Source organism: Mustelus asterias, chromosome 9 (genome assembly GCF_964213995.1).
Source record: "Mustelus asterias chromosome 9, sMusAst1.hap1.1, whole genome shotgun sequence".
Taxonomy (NCBI): Eukaryota; Metazoa; Chordata; class Chondrichthyes; order Carcharhiniformes; family Triakidae; genus Mustelus; species Mustelus asterias.
In genome coordinates, this window is record NC_135809.1 from 38,247,764 (window position 1) to 38,270,840 (window position 23,077).

Here is a 23,077-nt window from a genome sequence, read left to right on the forward strand (position 1 = left end):
CCATTCAGGGTGGAAATCTGAAATAGGTGCTGATCAATAGGCGTTGGGTAAGGCCGGTGACTTTCCCATCTCCTCCTCTCACCTCTCTCAGTATTTTTCACTTTCTGCTGTCTATATTCCTGCAGGTTTCCTCCGCTCTTTTCGTTTTGTTATTTCTGGAAAATGTGTTGTCTGTGACGTATGTTGCAGGCAGACACCCCGGAGGGGGGAAAAAAAAGCCCAGAGCCAGCGAGCTGCAGAGGAGCAAAGTGCTAGCGGAGAGGATCAGGACAGGGCAGCAACAACACGGAAGCACTCATACACCGTGGAAGCAGGGGGGAAATCAAATGCAGCAGCAATGTCCGATCTCAAGAAAAACGAAATGGAAATCAGGGACAAAGCTATCCTTCATCAGCAGAGGCGGCTAAAGCAAGCCACGCAGTTTATCCACAAAGATTCGGCAGACTTGCTCCCCTTGGACGGGCTGAAAAGGTTGGGAACATCGAAAGATCTGGTGAGTCGCCCTTTCTGCTGGCAGCAGTGTCTGCAGTGGGCAGCAGTTCTGATGTACGAGGATAGATCAACGAAGGACGTTTATACTTATAATCAATATAGATTTGATGTGAACTCCTCAATAGTTTAGGAGTGTTTATGTGAATGAATAGATATATGGTCGTGGATGTGTGCTCGTGCATATATATTTACGAGTTTCTATATGTTTCCTTTTATATTTGTATATTTTATATGCATATTTGCTTACATCCATTACAAGTTACAAATTGGTGGTGTATTATGGATAATTAGTATTAGTTTATGATTCCACTTGCATTTGTCCAGCTATTTATCTGTTGGCAGAAGCGGAGACTGTACTTGTCATTATTGGAGAGGATTCCTGTTAAAATTAAATAAAATTCTGGCTTATTGCATAAAGGACGCGGGGTTCATACGGTGACTGCGAATCGTGCATTATCCGAGGATGCTGGCGCCTTTACAGTCGCAGCTTTAATAGAAAAATTATCATACCAAACTGAGTCAGTATATGCGTCAAAAGTGGGGAAAAGTAATGAAATCAAACGGAGACAGGTGGATGAGTAAGGATAAAGATAGGACCAGAGGTACAGATGCAGAAAGATGAGGAGGAACGAGAGGAAAATATAGGTAGGAAGTGAGAAATAGAAGGAAAGAAATAAAAATGCAAGTGAAAAAGGAGCACAGATAGGAGGACGAGAGCACAAAAGCTGCTGGAAGAGACTCAGAGAAGGAGAAATGAAGATATGCATGAGAATAAAGGTGAGAGAACAGATGGGATAGAATCGCACAACACCAAAAGAGGCCATTCGACCCACTATGCCTGTGTCAGAAATTTGAAACAACTGTCCAATTATTCCCACTCCCATGGTCCTGCAATGTTTTTTGGGTATTTATCCAATTCCCTTTTGAAAATTACTGTTGAATCTGCTCCCACTACCCTTTCATACAGTGCATTCCAGGTCACAAGAATTTGCTGATTTAAAAAAAACCTTCTCCTCAGCTCCCCTCTGGCTCTTTGTAGAAAAAACATTCAGGAACAAACAATAGAATTAGGAGATAGAAATAAATGAGAGAAAGGAATAGGCAAGAACTGGGAGAAAAAACAAGAACAAAGAGGGAGAAATGGCAAATAACAAATACACAAACAGAAAGAATGACAAGAAACAACTGAAGGAGAGAGAACCAGAGGAGAGATGAATGGAAACCTCGATTTTATCTCAACACCCCCCCAGCATGAACAGAATGTGGAGGGGTGGTCACAACTCATTCTTGTTCCCACTCATGCCATTTTAACATGGGACACCACCATGTATGCGTAGGTTTCCTCCAGGTGCTCCGGTTTCCTCGCACAGTCCAAACGATGTGGGGGTTAGGTGCATTGGCCATGCTAAATTCTCCCTTAGTGTCCTGGGATGTGTAGGTTATTCCAGATGCTCCGGTTTCCTCCCACAATCTGAACGATGTGCGACTTAGGTGCATTGGCCATGCTAAATTCTCCCTTAGTGTCCCGGGATATGTAGATTAGAGGGATTAGTGGGGTAAATGTGTGGGGTTATGGGGATAGAGCCTGGGTGGGATTGTTGTCGGTGCAGACTCGATGGGCTGAATGGTCTCCTTCTGCACTGTAGGGATTCTATGATTCCATCAGTGTGGGGGTGCCTGGTGCCTGCTGGTAATTTAAATGGGAAAATTGCAGCCTGATGATATCATTGAGATTACAATTCTACCATCCAGGATCTACATGGCATCAAATGCACCAACAACAGCAAACAACGTCAGATCCAAAGAGGCGCAGGAAGTTTTGGGTTACATTGAGTTAATAGTCTTCATTGGGTTTGGAGGATTAAGCTATCTTCCTTAGCTTCTCGGCCCCTCTTTTCAGATTTGTAGAATCATGGCTCAAAACAGAGATGGAGAGAAGAAAAGTGATGGAACGATGGAAGCTCAATTAGAGTAAAAGAGGATAATTGACAAAATAAGAGAGATAAGTTGAAAGACATGGGGTAGATAGAAAACAGTAAAAGGGTGAGAAACATGCTGCAGTTGATGGCTCATGCTCTGACTCATTTTCCATTTAGTCAGAGATTCCCTGGGCTCTATCCACTCCAACAACTTAATATCAATCATCTTTCTTGAATCATTATTCACCTATCCCCTCTTTTGCTGAAGATTTTACTGTACATTCATCAACTTCTTTCAGGTCACATGGGTGTGCAATTTCTCCATTCCTTTCATTGTGCTTTGGTGCTATACCTTCAGACTGCCTTTTAATGAGATAAATGGAAATCTTATGTCTTTCAATTCTTCAGACGTAAAAAATAAATGTTGTGAGGCGGTGATCTTGGCAGGGTGCTTTTGCTTGAAGGGAGCACTGATCAAAGAATCAAACATTGACGTCAGCGCTCTCATTTCAGATGTTTTGAATTTTCTGGCGATTAAAATAAATTAACATAAAATCAGACACATCACAGATGGAAGAACTGGGTACGGAAGTCATTGTGTCTGATATGTCGTGCTCCCATTGAAACATTTGCTGTGTAGTTTCTTTGCCTCTTTTGCAAATCTAACCAATGTCTACCACTCTCAGGTTTGATAGCTTCAACCCCAGGCCTTCTTGGTCTTCATCTTGATTATCTAACCAGTATTTTAAGAGCAGCAAGTTACTTTTCAGTGGTTGAACAAGAGCTCTATAGGACTATAAAGTATAAAAATACTAGATTAGCCAAACATAAATGAATTGTAAAAGGATCATTTTATGAAATTGTTACCTTAATGCAATGCTCTGCCCTTGGAGGGGCATATTAAGATAAGCATTGCCAGAGGGATGCATGAAAAAAGCGTCAGCCTAGTGGCAGTTCATGGAGGTAATGTCTGTCATTTGACATTTTATCACTCTGGAGAAATTAGGTGCTACAGAGACATAATGCAGCTTGGGAGGGTACATTCATTTTTGACTCAGTGAACAAATTAATACAATTCCTTCACATGTCCCCGCAGCAGCTAATCATGCGTACCAAATCAGTGAACAAATGTCATATGCTGCATTTTCATTTGTTGCCAGGAGGCCAATGCAAGTCAGCATTTACAGAACATAGAACTAGGAGATCTTTCTTTCCTCTCTTTATTAATTATTTCCCTCATCCAGAATATATGAAACAGGCAATGGCCCAGAGATTCAATGGCGCAGCTCCCATTTTGTATGTGCAAAACAGGCACCTAAAAGCCAAAATGGCAGGTGGGGCATGCAAGCTTATTACCAGCCAGAAGTGCATCAGCCATCATGTTGGTTTGGGCCACTCCATAGGCATTCAGAGCACACACCAAGCTATTAAAACTTAAAAATAAAGTACTCAAATTAGGGTCCTGCACTTGTAATAGGACCCTTTTCATTATTCATAGAATCATTGAATCTACAGCGCAGAAGGAGGCCATTTGGCCCATCAAGCCTGCAGCGACAACAATCGCACCGTGGTTATTGGTATTGGGCTGACACTTCAGTGCAGTATTGAAGTTGTGCTACACTGCCAAAGGTACTATCTTCCAGATGAAAGGCTAACCCAAGTCTCTATATGCCCTTTCAGGTGGACCCAAATGATCCCATTACACCTTTAATAGAACAGTGGGGACACTTTCAAGTGTCCTGATTAATATTTATCCCTCAACCAACATCTCTTAAAAAAATCTAGTAATTATCACATTGATGTTTGTGGGACCTTGCTCTGTGTAAATTGGTTGTCATGCATCCTTACATTGTAACCTTTTTACTTGGTTTATCCTCCGCCATTGGGATTGAGCTTTACACTGATGCACCTTAAGGTGTGCTCCAACCAGTATGTGTGGGTGCTGTCTTACACCAATTGCAACCTCACCTACGTCTAGTTTAAACACCGCACACCATTCTACCTATCTTGCTAACCAACAACTCAATCATTTTGTTGAAGTGACATTCATCCAGAAAGGTTCTCCCTATTCTAGAAGATGTCACATTGCTTGGGAAACTGAAATGCTGACTCCTTATATCAAAGCCTGACCAACACAGTAGTCTGCCTCATTACTCTCTGTTTTCACAAACACGTGGCACAAATAGTGTTTCAGAAAATAATGCAATGGAATTCCTTCCCTTACCGCCTCAGGGCGGTAGTGAGAGACGATATAGGCTCTAAGGAGCAGAATGTGGAATCGTTGTGGGTGGAGATAAGGAATAGTAAGGGGAGAAAGTCACTGGTGGGCGTGGTCTATAGGCCCCCAAATAATAACTTTGAGGTGGGTCGGGCTATAAACAAGCAAATAATGGATGCGTGCAAAAACGGGACAGCAATAGTCATGGGGGATTTTAACCTGCATATTGATTGGTTGACTCAAGTCGGACGCGGTGGACTTGAGGAAGAGTTCTTAGAATGCTGTCGGGATAGTTTCCTCGAACAGTATGTTACAGAACCTACGAGGGAGCGAGCTATCTTGGATCTGGTCCTGTGTAATGAGACAGGTAAAATTAATGATCTTCTTGTGAGGAATCCTCTTGGAATGAGTGATCACCATATGGTTGAATTTCTAATACAAATGGAGGGAGAGAAAGTAGGGTCCCAAACCAGTGTCCTCTGCTTGAACAGAGGGGAGTACAAAAGGATGAGGGTAGAATTGGCTAATGTAGACTGGGAGCGCAGACTAGTTGGTAGGACAGCTGAGCAACAGTAGCGGATTTTTAAGGAGATTTTTCTCAGTACTCAGCAAAAATATATTCCTGTGATAAAAAAGGAATGTAAGAAAAGGGATAACCAGCCGTGGATAACTAAGGAAATAAAGAAGAGTATTAAATTAAAAACCGATGCGTACAGAGTGCCCAAAACTAGTGGGGAATTATAAGATTGGGAAAGCTTTAAAAACAACAAAGAACTACTAAGAAAGCGATAGAGAAAGGAAAGATAGATTATGAAACTAAACTAGCACAAAATATAAAAACTGATAGTAAAAGTTTTTACAATTATATAAAAAGGAAAAGAGTAGCTAAAGCAAATGTTGGACCCTTAGAAGATGAGAAGGGGGATTTAATAATGGGAAACGAGGAAATGGCCGAAGCCTTAAACAAGATTTTTGTGTCGGTCTTCACGGTAGAGGACACAAATAGCTTACCGAAAATTGATGGTCGTGGGACTGTAGGGGGTGAGCTCCTTAAAACAATTACTATTACTAAAGAGGTAGTGCTTGGTAGGCTGATGGGACTAAAGCTAGCCAAGTCCCTGGACCCGGATGGAATGCATCCAGAGTACTGAAAGAAATGGCAAAAGTAATAGCGGATGCGTTGGTTGTAATTTATCAAAATTTGCTGGACTCTGGGGAAGTGCCAGCTGATTGGAAAACAGCTAATGTGACGCCACTGTTTAAAAAAGGAGGTAGACAAAAGGTGGGTAACTACAGGCCGGTTAGCTTCACGTCCGTAGTTGGGAAATTGCTGGAATCCATCATTAAAGAAGAAATAGCAGGACACCTGGAAAAAAATGGTTCGATCAAGCAGACGCAGCATGGATTCATGAAGGGAAAGTCGTGTTTGACAAATTTACTGGATTTTTATGAAGATGTAACGAGTGCGGTTGACAGAGGGGAACTGTTGGATGTGGTGTTTTTGGATTTCCAGAAGGCGTTCGATAAGGTGCCTCACAAAAGGTTGCTGCAGAAGACTAGGGTACACGGAGTTGGGGGTAAAGTGTTAGCATGGATTGAGGATTGGCTATCTAACAGGAAGCAGAGAGTTGGAATAAATGGGTGCTTTTCTGGTTGGCAGTTGGTGACTAGTGGCGTGCCGCAGAGATCGGTGCTGGGGCCTCAACTGTTTATACCATATACATAGACGATCTGGAGGAGGGGACCGAGTGTAGGGTAACAAAGTTTGCGGATGATACAAAGATGAGTGGGAAAGCGAATTGCGTGGAGGATGCAGAAAGTCTGCAGAGAGATTTGGATAGGCTAAGTGAGTGGGCGAGGATCTGGCAGATGGAGTATAACGTTGACAAGTGTCAGGTTATCCACTTTGGAAGGAATAATAGTAAAATGGACTATTATTTAAATGGTGAAAAATTACAACATGCTACTGTGCAGAGGGACCTGGGGGTCCTTGTGCATGAATCGCAAAAACTCAGTTTGCAGGTGCAGCAGGTGATCAAGAAGGCAAATGGAATGTTGGCCTTTATCGCAAAGGGGATGGAGTATAAAAGCAGGGAGGTCTTGCTGCAATTGTACAAGGTACTGGTGAGGCCGCAACTGGAGTACTGTGTGCAATTTTGGTCCCCTTATTTGCGGAAGGATGTATTGGCCTTGGAGGGAGTACAGAGAAGGTTCACCAGATTGATACCGGAGATGAGGGGGTTAGCTTATGAGGAGAGATTGAGTAGATTGGGCCTGTACTCATTGGAGTTTAGAAGGCTGAGGGGAGATCTTATAGAGACATATAAGATAATGAAGGGGCTAGACAGGGTAGAGGCAGAGAGATTCTTTCCACTTAGAAAGGAAACAAGAACTACAGGACACAGCCTCAAAATAAGGGGGAGTCAGTTTAGAACAGAGTTGAGGAGGAACTTCTTCTCTCAGAGGGTAGTGAATCTCTGGAATTCTCTGCCCATTGAAGCAGTGGAGGCTACCTCGTTAAATATGTTTAAGTCACAGGTAGATAGATTTCTGATCAATAAGGGAATTAGGGGTTATGGGGAGCAGGCGGGTAAGTGGAACTAAACCACTATCAGATCAGCCATGATCTTATTGAATGGCGGGGCAGGCTCGAGGGGCTAGATGGCCTACTCCTGCTCCTATTTCTTATGTTCTTAAGCTTCCTTCCCAATGCCCTAAATTTAACAGAAAAGATTATTGATCACTTTCTAGCTGCACAATTATAAATGATTCACAATTTAGTATAAAATTTGACTTTTAGTCCAAGTGTGCTCTCAAAGCCACCATCCATGACCAACGTCATGGCTTCTTTAAAAAAATGGACTAACTTGTTGAGATAGGATATCTGTTGCCAAAACCCTTGTTAAAAGTCCCTATTAACTGATATACTTTCCAAATAATCATATAGCACATTTATAATAATTCCCAAAGCGCTCTGCTCCTGCCCAGCTCAAATGGCTGACATCCTGTAATAACAATTTACATGATTGGAGGAGATAGTGAGAGCTATGTCAGGATCAAAAGTGTAATTGGCAGCTGAGGGCCTAAATAGGTCAGAATGACTGGGTTGCTGATGAATGTTGCCAGAAAGCTGTCCTGAATTGATTTGTGAAATTGGTCACTCCAAAAGTGAGCACAATCTTTGGTTGTAATTCATTTTGGTTTGCAGATGCCTGGAATGAGTTACAACTGAAGCTGAAGCTACCAAATTTTATTACTGTGGATTCCTTTCGCTGGAGGGTTAAGGTTCTATTGACTGATATTTTTACTGTCAGTTGTTTTTTACTGCTAATTTGCATTTTATTGTTGTTGGTGTTTATATGAGTTATATTGTGTAATTTCTGTTGCTCGCCATACCATTATTATAAATGAGAATTGGTTTCTAATTGACTCACCTGACTAAATAAAGGTAAATAAATAGATAAATTGATCTTTGGTCTATCATAATATCGTCAGCCTGCTCCTAAAATTCTTGGCGACTCCTTGGTCAACAGAGGACCTGGAGGAGGCCAAAATGCCATCATTTCTGAAACTGGTAGAAATCACATAGCATCATTAAATATATAAAAAATATGATAAATTGCCTCTCCTTTTCTGACCTTTGCTCAGGAAACTGAGTGCTCTGGGGAAGAAAAGCAAGGAAAATCAGTCCTTAAATTGACTTCCTCCTGAGAATTCATTAGTCTACTTGATATAACTGTTGGTCTCTCTCTCTCTTTATGTACTGCTACTGTAGACGACAGCTTCTAAAAAGAGATCTGAATTCCCAATGACTGACACAAAGGGCAGTATTTTCCAGCCTTTCCCACCAGCAGGATCATCTAGTCCTGCGAAGGTGACCCATCTGCAGCCAGTTCCCTGATGGCGTAACTGGTGAGCAACACAAATGGCCATTATTTATGGGATGTGGGCGCGCTGGCTAGGCCAGCGTTTATTGCCCATCCCTAGTGGGAAATGTCTCTTCTTGGTTCAGCGAAGAAATGGTTTTAACTGCATGCACAAAGGTTTCTGTACTCTTGCTTCTTGTATGCTAGCTAGAACTGGCTTCCAGGCTACTAGGTGGAATCTGCCTGGCTGCTTCCTTGAGTGTTGGCAATTATACTATTTTCCCCATTGATTGTTCTCTCTTGTGTATTTGCTGTCAGTCCCCTCAACTTTTGCAGCTCTAAAAAATTAACAAACGTATGCTTTCCTTGACGTTTAATCATGTAACTCATGACGATATATTCTTCTGGTCTGTCTAAACCTGTTAATCTTGCTACTGAGAGACTCACATTCTGTGAAATGCCTTTTGAAATGCTGATGGCTTCTACCAGTTAGTTTTGTTACATTCTTGGTATTGCTTGTTACTGGACATATTCATGACACGTCGCCCCTTTTTAAAAATGAAATGTCTTAATTTGAAAGACGTTTCATTTCTCAACCTTATTCTTATTTGTGCTATCATATTAAACATTACAAAATTCAAGAGCATGCATTAACATTGAGGATACCCCGTAAATTTTCCCCCGCTGTTCTCAGAAATCTCTACTATACTTGGGATAATGTGTCCACAATGACATTTTCCCTCCTGGCCACATGAAAGCTTTTTAAGTTGAATGGTTGCAACAGCAAACACCATTGGAATTACCTGGTGTTCCGGTCTTGGAATTTTTCCAGAAATTTTAAAGAGTTATGGTCTGTGTATACAATTGTCTCTGCGGCGTTGCTGGCAACATAAATTCAAAATGTTGTAGTGCCAGTACCAGGCTTAAAATCTCTTTCTCAATGGGCGATTTTGATTTAATTGGAAAATATCCCACTGGCTTCTCAAGGCTAAGTTTATCTTTTTGCAGTAACACATCCCCTACATCAATGTCACTCGTATCCACCACCAGTTTGAACTGCTTGTCATAGTCGGGTGTTGCTAATGCTGAGTTTGTCATCAGCACAGTTTTTAAATGGTTGAATGCCGTTTGACAGCCCACTGTTCAGATAAAGTGCTTGTTCTTCTTTAAGAGCTCTGTGAGTGGTGCTACCACACTGCTAAAATTTGGGATGAACTTGCGATAGAATTTGCTCATGTCCAGAAATCTTAGAATTTTTTAATTTTGAGTGGTGGGTTCCGGAAAACCCCAAATGGCCTGCACTTTTGCATCTCATGGGACCATTTGGCCTTATCCCACTATGTGTTCTGGGTATGAAATATGGACCTTAGCAAATTTGCTTTTTGCTAGGTTTCTCACAAGGTTGGCTTGTTCTAAGCAGTCAGTTTCTTTGAATGACATAAATGCTCTTTCCAACTCTGGCTGAACAACACCAAGTCATCAATGTACAGTGACTCAATCCTCAAATCACTTGTTTCGTGAGTGGCTGAAAGGCCACTGGGGCGCTTTTCATCCCAAACGGCATAACCGTGAACTGACAAAGTCTCAGTCAAAGGTACTTGCCAATAGTCCTTTAGTCCTTTAGTGATGAATTGCGACCGTCGAATGCTTTTGATGCAATCTTCCAAACATGGACTAGGAAACAAATCCCTCTTGGCTACAGCATTCGCTCACCTGTAATACATGCAGTCTCTGGCTTCCATCCGACTTGGGCACCAGGACAAAAGGGGAGCTCTAATCACAAGAATTTAATTCAATAAGATCATTTTGGAGCATATACTCAATTTCCTTCTGTACCTGTGACAACTTAGCTAGACTTAACCTATATGGATGCTTTTGATTGGCGCGGTGTGCCCCACATCTGCTTCATGCATCACTAACGGCACGGTAGCACAGTGGTTGAGGCGGCACGGTAGCACAATGGTTAGCACTGCTGCTTCACAGCTCCAGGGACCTGGGTTCGATTCCCAGCTTGGGTCACTGTCTGTGTGGAGTTTGCACATTCTCCTCGTGTCTGCGTGGGTTTCCTCCGGGTGCTCCGGTTTCCTCCCACAATCCAAAGATGTGCGGGTTTGGTTGATTGGCCATGCTAGAAAATTGCCCCTTAGTGTCCTGAGATGCGTAGGTTAGAGGGATTAGTGGGTAAAATATATGGGGGTATGGCCTGGGTGGGATTGTGGTCGGTGCAGACTCAATGGGCCGAATGGCCTCTATCTGTACTGTAGGGTTTCTATGAGTTTCTTTCTATGAGTAACCCCGTTTTATCTAGTTTATTCCTGCAAATGCATCTGTAGGACTGCACTAACTCTTTCAGTTCTCTCCATCTCTTATCTGGGAGATGACTTAACCACTGGTTTAAATTTTCCAGTACTCCCTTATTTCCCAAATGAATTTTAGGGAAGTCACTGTCATAATTTTCACCTTCATTTTCCCCCTTCTTCGTGACTAACTAGACCTCATGCTTGTTCTCATCTTACCTATCCCAATATTTTTTTAACATGTTTACATATCACACACTGTCCGATTTTCATCTTTCTGGAGAGCGTATCAGGTAGTTTACCTTCCTCAATTTCCTTTCTATATGATACGGCCTGCTGAATCTAACTTTCAAGAGGTCTTCTGACACAGGTACTAACACAAGCACTCTCTCTCCTGTTGTAAAATTATGAGTTTGGGCCTTCCCATAAACTGTGGCTTTCATTCCCTGCTGAGCTGTCTTTAAATGTTTTCTCGTCAGCTTGCAGGCCCCATTCAATCGTTCCTTGAAATTTGAGATGTAATCTAAAAGTGTCGTCTCTGACTTTGTAGTTAGTAACTTTTCCCAAATTAATTTCAGTGGACCTCTGACCTCACGCCTGTAGACCAATTCAGACTAAATTTGGTGGACTCATTTGCTACATCCCTAATTGCAAATAATAAAAATGGAATCCACTTGTCCCAATCATGAGGGTAATCTTGGCTGTAAGCTCTCATCATTTTTTTCAGAGTTTGGTGCCATCTGTCCAGGGCTTCCTGGGCTGATGAGTTGTACTGTCTGATCTCCAGGTTATTCATGACCTGTTTGAATAGCCCTGACATAAAATTGGTGTGTCTGAATCTCCTTTGGCAAATCATATCTAGGAAAGAATTTGGTTAACTTCTCCCCTATTCTCTTAGCTGTAATGGTTCTTAAGGGACTAAAAGAGAAAATGCTGGAAAATCTCAGCAGGTCTGGCAGCATCTGTAAGGAGAGAAAAGAGCTGATGTTTCGAGTCCAGATGACCCCTTGTCAAAGTTCTGGTTCTTAAGAGTATGGCTTAAGGGAATCGGGTGGCTATATCCATGATAGTTAGCAAATATTGATTCCCACTTCAGGTTCTCGACAATGGCCGTGCACAGTTGATTAGGACCATTGTAAATGGTTTGTCAAATGCTAGAATAGGGATTAATGGTGCAGGCTTGATTACTGTTTGCAGTTTCCCTATTATCTGACAGAGGTGACAGGTTTGACAAAAGGAGACTACATCCTTGTGTAGCCCGGGTCAATAAAACTGTCTTGGGTTTTCTTTATTCCGAGGTGTCCCCCTAATGGAATCTTATGAGCTATCCTCTAGCGGATAGCGATGAGGACCATCAGAGGATACAGCAGGATATAGATCAGTTGGAGACTTGGGTGGAGAGATGGCAGATGGAGTTTAATCCGGACAAATGTGAGGTAATGCATTTTGGAAGGTCTAATACAAATAGGAAATATACAGTAAATGGCAGAACCCTTAGGAGTATTGATAGGCAAAGGGATCTGGGTGTACAGGTACACAGGTCACTGAAAGTGGCAATGCAGGTGGAGAAGGTAGTCAAGAAGGCACACGGCATTCTCGCCTTCATCGGCCAGGATATTGAGTTTAAAAATTGGCAAGTCATGTTGACACTTTATAGAACCTTAGTGATGCCGCACTTGGAATATAGTGTTCAATTCTGGTCGCCACACTACCAGAAGGATGTGGAGGCTTTGGAGAGGGTACAGAAAAGATTTACCAGGATGTTGCCTGGTATGGAGGGCATTACCTGAGGAGAGGTTGGAGAAACTTGGTTTGTTCTCACTGGAGCGACGGAGGTTGAGGGGAGACCTGATAGAAGTCTACAAGATTATGAGAGGCATGGACAGAGTGGATAGTCAGAAGCTTTTTCCCAGGGTGGAAGAGTTAATTACTAGGGGGCATAGGTTTAAGGTGCGAGGGGCAAGTTTTAAAAGAGATGTACGAGGCAGATTTTTTACACAGAGAGTGGTGGGTGCCTGGAACCCGTTGCCGGGGGAGGTAGTGGAAGCGAATACGGTAGTGACTTTTAAGGGGCGTCTTGACAAGTACATGAATGAGATGGGAATAGAGGGATATGGTCCCCAGAAGCATAGGGGGTTTTGCTTAAGTCGGGCAGCATGGTCGGTGCAGGCTTGGAGGATTGAAGGGCCTGTTCCTGTGCTGTAATTTTCTTTGTTCTTTGTTCTTATCCTCAGAATCTCCTTCCTATACTCTGCCCTTTTTTTCTACGCACCAACGTGGTGGTCACCATTTTCTCATTAATATGTTCCCCTATACATAATAACAAGTGGGAATGCATTGAGCTTCCAGTTCTAAGTACGCAGTCTGATAGTGTTGTTTTAATTTTGAGTCACTCTGATGTAATTCAATCAACCTCTTTGAATTGAGCACACCAGCCTTGTTCTCTGTGTCTGTCTCATTCTCAGTTGGCTTGCTAAAGATGGTATCAGGTAACATTTGTCATTTTAGCAGGCTTGTCCATCTGAAAACATTCTGGCACCATTGGCAAGAATCATTCAGTTTTTCGCCAGAATCTGCCATTTTTTGTTAAGATTTTGCCCACTCTCTCTCTTCATTCTTCCTATTTCACCTGGGTGTTTGTTATTCTCTACTCTGTTCCAAGCTGCCTCTTCATGTGAACCTTTTGTACAGTTTGTGCCGCGAATTTCACTGTCTGAATCTGATAATTAATGCGGCATTTTTGCTGCTAAGTTTGTTGAGCTTCCTCAGTTTGAATTTAACTTCAGCTCACATGTTAGCCCAAGCCATCAGGAACAAACAATCTTTGTTCCACGGGAACAAAAATACCCAGAGCATGGCACGTTCAAACGGTAATGTACTTCCCTCTGTGTGACAGCTGCAATTAATGTGCGATGTCAGAAAACAAAATTCCAAGTTCTACAAAATGAAAACTGGAGGCTGATAGATCAGGTGGATAAAGTGAGGAAGGCAGGAAGGCAATTTGGAGGGAGAAAGGTTACCTGTGGAAAGCAAAGATGACAGAAGCTCTGAAAATAAACATGTAGACAAAAAGCTGATGAAAAGTGAAAACAAAACAAGAAGAAGAAAACAGAGACACAATCAGACACCTCCAACAACTTTGAGAGAAAGGTGGGGAATGATAGAGAAGGCCCCAAATAGATGAGACAGACAGACAGGAACAACAAAGAGAGAAAGTCAATCGGAGAGAAAGGGGTGGAGAGGTACACAGGCTCATTATATATACTTCCCATGCAAGAGAACCAGCCCTTCTAATTACAGCGGTCCTTGTGAACATCCTCTGTGAACACATTTCAGTAATCTGTAACCTGTACCCCTATAATCCTGATGACAGAAGCTCTGCACAGTAAAGACAGTAAGAAAATTATATTTACCTATTAAATTCTTATCTTGAGAGTTATAATAGACTGAGAATTTGTTGTGTTTAGGGTAGCAATTTTAGATAGATTGATAGATTAAAAGACAAACCTTGCTTAAAAATTGTGGCCCCACATTTTCACCTCTGGTATTGTGTCACATTTCCACCAATGTGAGATGGGTTTAACCGCCAATGGTCTGTAGAGGTGTTTGCACTGGAGTTTCCCAAATCATAGCATTGGCATATCCATCAGATGATTAATTGATACAAATCACAAGTAAAATAGGTGTAAGGGGCCCTGATTTTAATGTGGGGTGAGCTGGTCTATGGAGAAACCTGCTGAGTGAGTAACAATTTGGCATGTTCAAGTCCAGGGAGACTTTGGGTGCAAAGTCTGGATCAGTAGCACTGCCTTCAGTGATGCTAATGAAGCCAAATGTCCCTCTGGGGTGCAGATTATGTTGGCAATGGTTTCTGGCATGACCTACACAGCACACAGCCTTGAGAACGGGGTGTTCCTTCTGAGAATCTGAACTTGGTGATATTGTGACATCACATATCTCTACCAGCTGAATGGATTCCTATTTTCCAAATTTGGGCTAAGCATGGCCGTTCAATAAACTTTCATGTTACTCAACAAAGATTAAGCATTCAACTGTAAGAGGGGTTCATTACTAACGTTAATTAAGGGGTCAGGTGTCCAACTTGCATGCAAGATAACTTTGAAGAATTTCTGTTATTGCAAAGTGTCTGAAAGTACTCTGGAGTGTTTTTGGAGGTGTTGTGGTGAGTACCTGGGTTTGGCAGGGATTATTGCTGCATTCTCACAGGGAGGGCACAGGAGTGGGTGATCTGACCATAGAAAAGCTGCAACAGGTAGGTGGATGACATACCTCTGGGTCTCTGACCTCTGATGTGGAAATGCCGGCGTTGGACTGGGGTAAACACAGTAAGGAGTCTAACAACACCAGGTTAAAGTCCAACAGGTTTATTTGGTAGCAAACGCCACTAGCTTTCGGAGCGCTGCTCCTAAGGAGCTCCTAAGGAGCAGCGCTCCGAAAGCTAGTGGCTTTTGCAACCAAATAAACCTGTTGGACTTTAACCTGGTGTTGTTAGACTCCTTACTGTCTCTGACCTCTGACAGACGACAGATCAGAGCTATGGAGAGGACAAACTCTGCATGATTTCCTCTGCAGCCTTGGAGTTGGACTTGTTCATGCCTCTTGGAAGTGACAAGAAGCGAGTGGTCTGGCAGGTCAACCAATGCACCAGCATCTCAGTGTGCATGTCCATCGGCATTTTCTACATGCAGCTCTCGTCTGAGTGCTCTGAAGCAGAACTCTACTGGGACTTTCACCTCTGGTGAACTGGCACACAAACCAATGGCCACTGAGTCACCACATGCAGATTTCAACTCTGTACCACCTTGTAAGGTTACTGCAGTGCCTGTATCTGAGCTGGTGATTGTGAGTGTCAGATCAAATGATGGGGTCTCATCATCAGTGCTGAGTCACTGCATTCTCTCTCTCTCTCTCCACCTCAAGGGCTGCTGTGAGTGAACAGATAATGAGAAGGGGAAAGTTGGGTGAAGGAAGGGGTGTGTAGTAGAGTGTAAAGCTCGAGTCCATGGTTAATCAGAAAAAAAACAGAACAAGAGAAATAAAATTACATGAAAGTTCTTTGCAACAATATATCTTATTGGAACCCTTGGGGTGGCACTGTGGTTAGCACTGCTGCCTCACAGCGCCAGGGACCGGGTTCCATTCCCGGCTTGGTTCACTGTCTGTGTGGAGTTTGCACATTCTCCCCGTTTCTGCGTGGGTTTCCTCCGGGTGCTCCGGTTTCCTCCCACAGTCTGAAAGACGTGCTGGTGCCGAACAGGCACCAGAGTGTGGTGACAAGGGGAATTTCACAATAACTTCATTATAGTGTTAATGTAGGCATTACTTTGACACTAATAAATAAACTTTAAACTTTTAGCCCTCCCTATTTAGTAAGGAATCATGAAAGTTTGATGAAAATAGCTGATACCATAATTTTTTGAAATACACTTTGCTGTCTGAAAGAATCCATGCACTTTGTGAAGCTAAATTTTTGTAGCTAATATTTATGAGAATTAACTTTCCCACAGATAAATTGATTAGCACTGGACCGAATCAGCAAGTGGCATGCATCATTGCATTAAGTAAAGAAGAACTAACATTGTGGGGATTTAATTTTACAAAATATTTCTGGGCTTTTGGATATCTTGTGTAATCATGTATTTTTAGGCAGCATATTGAACAAATGTCCTGATTGATGCATTGTAATTAAATGCTTCTAATCATTATTTTCTCAATATCCAATTGATAAAGACCTGCCACATGTCGACTAAGTCCTCCATCATGGCTTAACATCTAACAAGGTACTTGATTGAGATGCTTGTAAACTGTGCCTGAAAACTCATCTCCCAACAAAAAATGCTTTCCAGAGAGGAGTGAAATGGGGATGTTTCTTAATCTTTTCTGCAGAAGGTGTTCTGTGTATGGTACTTCAGCCTCATGTTCCAATCAGTATTACCATTCACTCTTAAACCAAATTGGTTATTCCACGTATCTGTATTGTTCCTAGTCATTTTGGGCAAATGGATGTTGATCAGATGCAGGGTTAAAAACTACATTGTCGCATGAAACAAACACTTCCGCATCAGGCACAAGTTGGATATGGAGTAAAGCTTTTCATCTTCTACAATAATATAAAAGCTCAAATTTACTGCCAGCATTTAATATAATGTTTGTGATAAATGTGCAATAATGGCATCTAAGTGGGCTAGACTGCAGCTGAAGTATATTGCTTTCTTCCATCCACTTAAAAATACCATATGAAGAATTTTTAGTTTGAAGGATAATGCACTCAATTTTCACTAAAGGCCTATTCAACTGGCACTTAGCAGAGACTGATTACCACATAAACACGTTGCTTGTTTGCTGCTTTCGCCCTACTCAAATGGAACAGACATTGCTGAAGGTACAGATTGCGGATATACTGCTGTGAATTTTCTTTTCAAACTCCTAAGTATTTTCTATCCTCTAAGGACGATATTCCGTGCTCAATTAGCACTTGAATTGGCAGAGGACTACAAAAAAATGGGCAGCATCAAGTTCCGTTGTTTTGATATACAGTAGATTTACTATAGCGGACCCAGTTATCTGGTAGTGTCAGTACAGATGTGCCTAAGGAGGCTGCCATTGGAAAAAGGAAGTAGCAACAAACTTGTGCTGTCTTCCTCAGGAAAATCTTCATATGACATGTTACACAGGTATGGCATTGCAAACAGCAGAAGAGACAAAACCATCAATTTTATCATGTCAGGTTCCTTCAGACTAGTACCGAGGCCATCTGCAGTGTTTGCCTGTTTGCTTTCCATGGACGTATCAAAGAACTTACAGATGAATTATTCAGTAAGACCAACAGCTTCATCAATTTTTTCTACTAACAGAACCAAAAAAATACTCTTTGGAATTTCTGGTTTTATCAGAATCTAGAGGCTCATCAAATAAACCCATTTTGCAATTAGGACCTCTCGAACATACATAGAAAAGGAAGCAGGAGTAGGTAATTCGGCCCTACGGATCCGCTCTGCCATTTATTATAATCATGGCTGATTTTCAAATTCAATATCTTGATCCTGCCTTGCCCCATATCCCTTGATCCATTTAGCTCCAAGAGCTATATCTAATTCATTCTTAAAATCACACAACATTTTGCCCTCAACTACCTTCTGTAGTAGTGAGTTTCACACATTTACCTCTCGCTGGGCAAAGAAATTTCTCCTCAGTTCTAAAAGGTTTACCCCTTATCCTCAAATTATGACGAGTTCTGGATTCCCCCACCATTGGGAACATTCTTTCTGATTCTACCCTGTCTAATCCTGTTAGAATTTTATAAGTTTCTATCATTGATCCATTTAGCTCTTCACTGCACTCCCTTGATAGCAAGAACATCCTTCCTTAGACAAGGACACTAAAATTGCACACAATACTCCAGGTGTGGCCTCACCAACAACCTGTACCAATTGCAGTAAAACATCCCTATTTCTATATTCAAACTCTGTGCGCTTACTTTCAGCGACTGGTGCATGAGGACACCAATGACTTGCTGAGTATCCACCTGTCTCAATTTACACCCATTCAAATAATAATCTGTCTTCCTATTTTTTCTACAGAAGTGGATAACCTCACATTTATCCATATTATACTGATTCTGCATTGCATATGCCCAGTCACCCAGCCTGTCCAAATCATACTGAAGCATTTCTATATCCTCCTCACAGCTCACACTCCCACCCAACTTTGCATCATCTGCTAAATTCTCCCTCAGTCTGCTCGAACAGGCAATGGAGTGTGATGACTAGGGGATTTTCACAGTAACTTCATTGCAGTGTAAGCCTACTTGTGACACTAATAAATAAACTTAAACTGCAAATTTGGAGATAATATATTTAGTTCTCTTGTCCAAATCATTAATATATAAGGTGAACAGTTGGGGATCCTAACACAGACCCCTGCAGTACTCTACTAGTCACTGCCTGCCAATCAGAAAAAGACCCATTTATTCCAACTCTTTTGCTTCATGTCTGCTAACCAGCTTTCTATCCATCTCAAGACACTGCCCACAATCCCATGCGTTTTAACTTTACATAGTAAACTGCTATATAAAACCTTGTCGAACGTCTTCCGAAAGTCTAAACAGACACATCCACCGGTTCTTCCTGGTCAACTCTACTAGTTTCATCCTCAAAGAATTCCAGTAGGTTTGTCAAGCATTATTTCCCTTTCGTAAATTCATGCTGACTTTGTCTGATAATGCATTTCCCTATGTGACCCAAAGATATTTTATTCTCTCAGTCTAAACACCGGCTCAGAATCATGCAACATTCAGGAAGCTCTCATGATGTTCTAACATAAAGTCAAATAAATTTGCCATCTTATCGGCCGAGAAACAAAAGATGAAAGACTAGCCCCCAGCTAAGACCATCATGTGCAGTTGTAGGTCATGTCACCTATTGTGCCACCACAGACTGAAGCACAGCCCAGGTAACAACAAAACTCAATACTGTATGCTGGAAATCTGAAATAAAAACAGAAAATTCTGGAAATACTCAGCAGTTCAGGCAACATCTGTGCAGAGAAAAACAAGAGTTAAAGAGTTAACGCTTCAGCCATGTTGTACATATCTGAACCAATTGGGAGCAACTTTGCACTGCAGTTTCCCTTCTCCAACATTGGCTTCCAGAATGATTGTCATCTGCTGCATACGCTATAAATGTATCCTTCAGCATAGTTATTGTGTCATGGCAGAGGAAGAAAGTGAAGATAGCAATGAGGAATTAGTAGCATTTTAAAAATTAAGCACGAGGCTGGAAATTAGTGTTGCTGATAATAGCAACCAGATGCTTAATATTTTCATATACTCTTTTTTCTGTCCACTGAGGTGTTTTATCTATTTAAATAAATAGTATATTGAAAGGTTTAAAGGGTTTTAAACACTCAAAAATATTACAGTATGAACTGATATTTCAGATGGCTTGAGGTTTGTAGGGAATATACCCCCTAGTGGATATATAAGTGGATATTTGATATATTTTTTATGCCATGGATATGAAGAAAGGAATCATAATACTTATCATTTTAAAAAATCTCTCCTATCCTTTATGAATCAAATTACCAATGATCTTGAGTTTGAGGTAGTTTGATCCTGCAATGACGGAGAGAGCTCAACCGTGGATTTCTTTTATGCACATGCTGTTTCGTTTTACTTTCTGTTTTTCCACACAGCAACCTCACAACATTGTTCAAAGACGATTACTTGAGAGCAACATCACAAAATTGCATGTGGATCCAAGGTCTATGACTCAATCACCACTTGCTGAGGAGGTGAAGTCCAGCGTAGACAGGGATACTGCATGTTCACAGCAATGGGACACACTCAATATCTACTGCAAGGTATGTAAAGTTGCATTGCAGTGTAACTCAATAATGTTCTCTGTCTAATAATCCTGCAGTCATTATTGCTACACTATTTAGAGTATCTCAGAGAAAACAATGATAAAGCAGAGTAACTTGAAAATATTTATAACATTTGATCACCTTGATCAAAACAAGAAATTTAAAGTTCATTGTGTGTACTTTATTGGGAGCTCAGATCGTATGTGTAGAAGACATAGTTCAATGTGCTGAACAAGTGCAGAATAAGAATGGAATTTGATGTGGGAAGTGGGAGAACCCGTCATCCGTTGTGAAATATGGTGGCTTTCCCACTGACCCCAATCTCTGGGAGCCCGGAAGTAATAAAGTCCCTAACTGTAAGTGGGAACTCTGCCAGCAACGTTCCCACCTTCCCTGAGGTTATTTATTCAGTGCACTTCCTACTGTGAGACAGATAGCCTATCTTTGAGAGCTGCTGGCCAATCAGAGGCTGGCAGCTCTGCAGGAATGGCAGCGCTAGTTGGAGCACTGGCCACTGCTGGTCTTATGCAGATGATCGGCTATAGATCCTCCGGAGACAGGTAAGTGGGGTAGAATGTCTACAGCAAATGTAGGGCTGAGAAATGGCTATCTGCAGGCATCCCCCCCTTCCCGTTGCAAGGTCTCTTGATTGAGTGCTACTGAATAAGGGACTCTCCCCCACCCCTCCAGAGAAGACCACAGGGAAACCCAGTAGAGCATGACAAGTTTCCTGCCCACCACTGGTTGAATACCAGCAGCAGAAGGATGAGGCACTTCAGGGGCTCAAATGGCCTCCAGACAAGAAGTCCTCAAGCCTTGCCCTGGACTTAATTGGAGATGGGAAGGCAGTAGGATCTTCACCCACCACACCTTCTCATTGTCATGGACAGGAGGGGGTCAATTTAAACTATCCTGATTTATCACTCAATACCTGGCCAGAAACAGAAAGGTTTTTTAAAATTCTGATTTCCCCCTTTATAAATGGTGGCGTATTTTCCCCAACCCTTGAATTTGGATTGTTCCAATCCTCTATGAATAACTTACACAGCAAACTTGAAGTAAGGTAAAAAAAGGTACGTTTATTTTCACACACACATGCAAGAGGGGTTTCACAGCGTCCACCCTTCTTGCATTCACACAACAAATGGGGATAAGAAAAAAACGAAAAGGGTTCAGGGCACAATTACAACTAGATACAAGTTAGGGTTTTACGTGTGTCCAGAATCAGAAGTCTACTGGAAGACTTCTCCCAAGCAGAGGTTGACTGATTATACGGTGATCCATCTTTTCCGAGTGAGACTTCAATGATGGGAGAAGGCACGTAGATCAAAGTCAAACAGTAACTAACCATAAGGTCCCAGGACAGTATAATTAAAGAAAGCCAGTCGGCCCAAGTCTCGGTCATGTGATACTGGTTTCGGGTTGTTAAACGAGGCTCTCTTGTTGAAATCATTGTGTGAAAACAGTTAATGTTTAAGCCATTAGCACCATTATTGGAGATTAGGATCTGCAAAGGGTTGTATGGGTTCAAGTTGGCTGGAGCAGACTAACTATCTGATGGACCATTGTGTCGGCTGGGTTGGAATGTTTATGCTATACAAGGAGTGTGACATTCCAGATATAATTGGTGATTGCCTTTGTTAACTTTGAAACTTCTGGAATCTAGCATGTGACCAGCTGGAGCCATCTTGTCAGCTCAACCATTGCCCATTTTGAAAAAAAAACTTCATACTTTCTTCACTATCTGAACTGTGACACCACCCAAACACACACCCATGCTTCCCTGGATTCCAAACTCAACTCTGGTCAGTAACTGGAAAGGCATCTCAACAGGGCTCTCTCAGCCACTTTTAAAAAATTTTAATTGAACAAAATGCAGAACATAGCTAGGCCACCACTGTAGAAGTTTTGGAGGGATATGGTTGGGGGTTGCCTTTGACTGTACCCCCATCCAGGCAAGCAGGGAGAGGCCTGAAGTTGGGTGCCCACCTTCAGGAAAATCCCAATCAGCCTCAATTACCGACCTTTAACAATAAGCTGAATTGCCTTCTTGCCTTGCCGCAGGTCCTTCTGGGCCCCGAACACGGGTTGGGCTGATATGAGGAAGACTGTCAGGGGTATTGAGTTTAAAAATTGGCAAGTCATGTTGCAGCTTTATAGAACCTTAGTTAGGCCACACTTGGAATATAGTTTTCAATTCTGGTCGCCGCACTACCAGAAGGATGTGGAGGCTTTGGAGAAGGTACAGAAAAGATTTACCAGGAGGTTGCCTGGTATGGAGGGCATTAGCTATGAGGAGAGGTTGGAGAAACTTGGTTTGTTCTCACTGGAGCGACGGAGGTTATGGGGAGACCTGTTAGAAGTCTACAAGATTATGAGAGGCATGGACAGAGTGGATAGTCAGAAGCTTTTTTCCAAGGTGGAAGAGTCAATTACTAGGGGGCATAGATTTAACATGCGAGGGGCAAGGTTTCCTTGATCTAGTTTGAAGTCAAGGCCTCAGCAATGTCCTCCCTTGCCTTTCTCAGTATTCTGGGGTATATCCCATCAGGCCCTGGGGACTTGTCTACCTTAATGTTTCTCAAGAACCCCAATACCTCCTCCTTTTTGATCTCAACATGACTCAAACTATCTACACATCCTTTCCCAGACTCATCATCCACCAAGTCCTTCTCTTTGGTGAATACTGACGCAAAGTACTCATTTAATACCTCGCCCATTTCCTTTGGCTCCATGCATAGATTCCCTCCCTTGTCCTTGAGTGGGCCAACCCTCTCCCTGGCTACCCTCTTGCTCTTTATATATGTATAACAAGCCTTGGGATATTCCTTAATCCTGCTGGCCAATGCTTTTTCATGACCCCTTTTAGCCCTGCTTACTCCTTGCTTAAGTTTCTTTCTA

The 23,077-nt window shown here is 42.1% G+C and overlaps 1 protein-coding gene across 1 annotated transcript in view; it reads left to right on the forward strand.

The window, feature by feature from the left end:
- Positions 1 to 227: 227 nt before the first annotated feature.
- nrip2 (nuclear receptor interacting protein 2) overlaps positions 228 to 23,077 on the forward strand; it is a 56,339-nt gene continuing 33,489 nt past the window's right edge. The window contains exons 1-2 of the mRNA XM_078220012.1: positions 228 to 493; positions 20,006 to 20,173. Of these exons, the coding sequence (XP_078076138.1) occupies positions 338 to 493; positions 20,006 to 20,173 (324 nt within the window). The 5' untranslated portion in view covers positions 228 to 337. The remainder of the gene's footprint in view (positions 494 to 20,005; positions 20,174 to 23,077) is intronic.